At 43.8% G+C, this 5,193-nt stretch overlaps 1 protein-coding gene across 1 annotated transcript; it reads left to right on the top strand.

Annotated features, from left to right (window-relative positions):
• Window positions 1–3,148: 3,148 nt before the first annotated feature.
• LOC148030861 (uncharacterized) lies at window positions 3,149–4,288 on the top strand. The gene is made up of 4 exons (XM_087685855.1): window positions 3,149–3,229; window positions 3,673–3,807; window positions 3,899–4,045; window positions 4,130–4,288. The coding sequence occupies exons 1-4, from the start codon at window positions 3,149–3,151 to the stop codon at window positions 4,286–4,288; spliced, it is 522 nt and encodes a 173-aa protein (XP_087541981.1).
• The last annotated feature ends 905 nt before the right edge of the window (window positions 4,289–5,193 follow it).

A 5,193-nucleotide genomic window follows, 5' to 3' on the forward strand; every position in this document is an offset into this window, starting at 1 on the left:
TATACATGCATGTAACAGCGCGTGTATAATTGCATGTGTGGGCGCGTGTATTTGCGCGTTAAGTCTGTCATAATACACGCTCTGTTACACGCGACACAGAGCCTAACTACAGAAATCCATTTCTTTTCAAAACAGAAAACCATTTCTTTTCAAAACAGAAAACCATTAAGTTTTAAAAATGTCATTGTGCATTGCAGTGTTTACAAACCATTACAAAATCCCACTACATGCACTTACAACAACGTAATATATTGAAAAATATATCTTCATATGGTTATTGAAAGACAAAGTATACAATAGAAATGTCATGAATTTGGAACAATACAATGATGGATTGGTTAGGGTTCGATCTCATCTTCAATAAGATCCATCCTTGCCAAACGATCAACATCAATATCCATTTGATCAATTTGTAAGGCTACGATTAAATTTATTCTACTATCGCTATTTTGCCCATTGATAATGGTACCAATGCCTTGATCATTCTCATCATCATCACCATCATCCTCAATGGAAGGGTCATCCTCATGATCATGAGAAATGGCACGCTCATCCTCATTATCATGATCATCTACATTGGCATGTTCGACATCATCTTCTTTGCGGCTTGCCACATCCTCCATATGCTCCATATCAGTGAATGTATTATACATTACTTTGGAACGTGGTGCAATAGGGATGACATACCACCATTTACTGTCATGCACCATTGGCAGATAGATAACCTGCTCAAATACACATAATTCATTAATTAATTAGCATATCAAAAGTCAAGGGGTGCGCGAGCTTAGATATATATGTACATGAAACACATTTGTAAAAAAATGCATACCTGCTCACATTGTTGTGGCAATACGAGCCTATCTTTCTTTGTTTGCCAAAACTTTGTAGAGTCAATAGTTACATAGCCACTTGCATGGCGTTTTATCGTTGCGTTAGGCCCTTTTTCCACCACGTTCATTTGCCATTTGACATCCAAAACATACACAAAGAAGCGGCGGAAGTCAAGTCTGTATATGTCTTGGATTGTGCCACAATAATCATCAATTTTTCCATTGGCTCCCTCAAAGCTACTAATGACACCGCAATCTTGTGTATTCCTCTTTTCATCTATTCTTTGTGTTCGAGGTGGGTAGTCTATTCCCCTTTGGAAGCATGTTTGATAATAGCCTGCATCCAATATCATCAATTAGCCCATAACCCTAAACCCTATACTGTAAACCAAAAACCACTAATTGAAATTTGCAAGTTACAATGCTTACTTCAATAATGTGTCAAGACTTGCATTGCTCCATCCATAAACTGTTTGTATATTGAGCAGTTCAAGTGAAGCACGTAAAATAGAGAATGTGCACCCTTCAAAAACCGGTGTCGATGAAGCGTTGTAGAGATGCTCTTGTTCCATATCATTGTCGTCCACACCTTTGCGATCATCCCTAAAAAGATTCCGCACCATGTCATCAAACACTTCCTCTTCCACAACTTCGTGGGGTGCAGGGCTATTGTCATCCCTTTCCCACTCATCTCCGACAACAGATCCCGAAGCTCCAGCATCATCTCGTCGACGCTTTGCATGCTCTCGCCGTGCGTATGGCACCATGTTAGGGTGTGGTACTGCATCCTGCTTCAATCACAGTATATATATTACAACGCGCTCCATTAATTTGCACACCATGAGTTATTTTAATACTTTCAATTCACATCTTCTCACCTCTAAACCTGTTTGAATCCATTCTCCATACATCGAGATGTGATTCAATGTAATTCGATGCGCTCGTACAATGCACCCTTGACATCGATTACACGTACACTTGATCCTTTGTGCCAGCCACATGTCGCGATCACGATGACGCATTGTCTCATCCTCACCAGAACTGCTTGAAGAGGATGATGACATGCTATGTCCAAAATAACCAATACAGAAGTAGGATCAGTTTTTAGTGAAATCATACACATCCTATGCACAAAACAATGGATACACAAGAACAATCAGTTTTTAAAAAAAGTATAAACAGGCTCTGTGTCGCGTGTACAGGCGCGTCTAAAATGTATTCTGCTGCGCTTTTACACGCGCTTTTACACGCGTGATTTTCGCGTTTACCTACCGCGCGCGCCGCTTTCTTTCTTTCAAAAGCCCTCTTTTAAAACACTTCTTCTTCTTCTTTTTGCGTCGCTTTCTTTCTTTCAAAAGCCCTCTTTCTCCCTCTTGGACTACCGAAAAGAAGCAAAGGGTGCAGACAACACAGAAAGGGAGAGAGAAGCAAGAATCAACGAACTCACTTTTCAAAGACTTTTCAAAGAGGTTGGTTGTCGTTTGTTTGTTTTGGCAAATCTGTCGCTTTCTTTCTTTCCACCCGTGCTATGTGTACTTGAAAGCGACAGAGGATAGAATTCACACACATTGTATATGTGCTTAACTATTTATTTCTTGACAAACGACATCCGTCAAGATAGAGGAAAGAGAGAAGAAGGAACCCTTGTGTATGTGTTTAGTCATTTCTCCCTTGATGGACAATGTCCGTCAAGATAGAGGAAAGAGTTTTTGTTTTTCATGAATTTCGTCACTAATTCGAAATGAACTTCTTCTTTTGGCTTATGATCTTCTACTAATTCGATGTTTGGTATTGTAAGAGATATGTTTATTTTCTAGAATGGTAGATATATGTTGTAGGTTATATATTGTAGGAGATATATTGAGGAGATATATTGTAGGAGATATGTTTATTTTTTATATGCATGTTTTGCTTGGTTCATTGAGGCGGAATTTCGACGCTTTGCAGATTCTTCATGGATCCAGGCTCTTCCTCCGATCCGTGGGCATACGCCACTTGGATGATGGAGATGATAAACCATTTTGGGCGCCATCCTAATCCAGTGGAGCTGACAGAGTATATGTATGCCCATCCTCCTCCTAGACTCCCAGGTCACACCGCGCCCCCAAGTACACAAGCCTCTCCACTGCCGTCTACGCCTGCGAGTCTGGCGAGACGTACCCCTGTGCATACACGCTCACCGAGGAGACACACCCCTGCACGGACACACTCACGCACACCCTCCTCTGTACTGTCACGTGAGGGCTCACGGCCACCATCACGTGCTCCCTCACAGCCACAGTCACGTACACAGTCACGTGCAGCCACCCCTAGTCATGGCTACTCCCGCAGTACAGATGAGAGCCGACGCCGCAGTAGGGAGAGCGGGAGTGGAGGATTATGTGGCGGGTGCTTTGGTGGGGGGGGTAGTAGGGCACGCGGTGAGAGAGGGCATGGAGGGAGGCATGTACGAGGAGACAGTGAGGAGTCGGAGGAGGCGAGAGAGGTGGAGGGAGAGATTTTCTACGATGTTACGGATAGGGGCGAGGTAGTCATGGATGCGAGAGGGAAAGAGGTGATGGAGTATATGCGGGGGGTAGTTTCAAACATGTATAGAAACTGTTTTGTAAAATTTAAAGATCAGGATAGCCGGTTAATTAGGGAGGTCCTAGATAGTGTACATAGTCGGTACCCCAATCCCCCACGAGCGACATTCTCGGATGTATGGGGAAGGACGCGAATAAGGGAGATCTTAAGTAATAAAAGATCTCACCTTAAGAAACTCGCGTACGATGATGGGGTGAATGTAGCTGCGGGTGGCTATCCTTGCGAGAAACCTGCCACTGCCCACAAACGCCAGTGGAAGGAGGCAAAGAAGCGCGCAGAGGGAGGCGTGAAGAGCAGGCAGCATGTGGAGGCACGACGGATCCAGATGGAGACCATTGGATCGTCGCATTTCGGATCTGGCGGCGTCGAGTCGTGGGAGGCAGAGTTCGTAAGTAACTTGCCTCTTTATTTGATTGTTTGCCAAATTCATTGATTCTATGATTGTTTTGATCTTACAAACTATCTTGATTATGTTACAGCGACGGGTTATGGGGAGAGGGCCCACAGCCCACGAGACTGGGTATGCTCGCCGCAATAGCAGACGTGACACGTGGGCCATCTTCAGAAACGAGGGACGTATTACGGATGCGCAGTTTGACGCGGCCATGAGACCATACGGTCGACAGGTACTTGAAAACTCTAAATGAATGATTTCGATTTATTTAATTGCATATATATGTATACTTACATACGGTATATTTCTTGAACAGGCACAAGCTGCTGATGCTCCTGCCCCTGATGATCCAGCCGCCACTGCTGATGTTCGTGCCACTGCTCCTGGTGGAGGCGAGCACCACTCATCGGAACATACCGATGCGAGCTCCTCTGATCATGGAGAGAGCACAGGGTCCTCATCATCCTCTGATTAGCTTTCAGAATACTGTAGGATGTGGTTGTACAAAAATTTTTTGTAACTGAAGCCATGGGCTTTTTTGCACCTAGCTCCCTATTTGACTTTGTATATATTTGTTCCTAATTAAAGCCATGGGCTATTTTGACATATGGACTCCCTTGTACACAAATGTATCATGTATTGACAATGTATTGAATCGTGAGTCTTGAGTCGTGTATTAAGTTTTAGATAGTAATATTGAATCATGTATTCATAGAGAGTGAGTCTTGAAATCTAAATCGCTCTTTTTTTATGGTGCAATGCACCAAAAAAAAATCCAGAGAGTGCCTTTGGGTGGCTGGATGCTGGAACAGCATCCAGGCACCCAAAAGCACTCTCTGGATTTTTTTTTCCCTCTGCGATCGCGTGTATAAGCGCGTGTCATCTGTCAAAATCGCGTATATTTTCGCGGATAGTCTGGTTAGATTCGCGTGTAAATTTGCAGCAAAACTACGCAGAACGCGTGTATGGGGTCGTGTATTCGCACGACTGGCTGTCACTGTACACACGCTTTTACACGCATGTCTCTGGCCGCGATGATACACGCACTATTACACGGGCCCGACACTTTTTTTCCCAAGTCATTTTGTGCGGCTAGGAGCGCGGGTATGAGCCCGATCCCTTGTAGTGCACCCACAAAGAACGATATTCAATGTAGAGAGAGATACTCTACGATGGTTGGCCTACAAAATATAATAACTAGGCCTCCGAGCAATATAGACTAAGGCCAAGACTAAGCATCCTGTAGAAGTGAGAGAGATAGAGAGAAACTCTTGCTGACCTACATAGTCAAAGAGAGAGAGAGAGAGAGAGAGAGAGAGAGAGAGAGAGAGAGAGAGAGAGAATGTGTGTGTGTGTGGTGGCTAGCCTTTGCAAAATAGA

The sequence above is a fragment of the Lygodium microphyllum genome, chromosome 9 (assembly GCF_053477565.2).
Source record: "Lygodium microphyllum isolate KBCC chromosome 9, Lygodium_microphyllum_v1.1.10, whole genome shotgun sequence".
Taxonomy (NCBI): Eukaryota; Viridiplantae; Streptophyta; class Polypodiopsida; order Schizaeales; family Lygodiaceae; genus Lygodium; species Lygodium microphyllum.

Coding starts and splice junctions, on each gene's coding strand:
- LOC148030861 (XM_087685855.1), top strand. CDS start 3,149: ATGGCTACTCCCGCAGTACAGATGAGAGCCGACGCCGCAGTAGGGAGA. Junction 3,230..3,672: donor ATTATGTGGCGGGTGCTTTG/GTGGGGGGGGTA, acceptor CACAAACGCCAG/TGGAAGGAGGCAAAGAAGCG. Junction 4,046..4,129: donor TGAGACCATACGGTCGACAG/GTACTTGAAAAC, acceptor TTTCTTGAACAG/GCACAAGCTGCTGATGCTCC.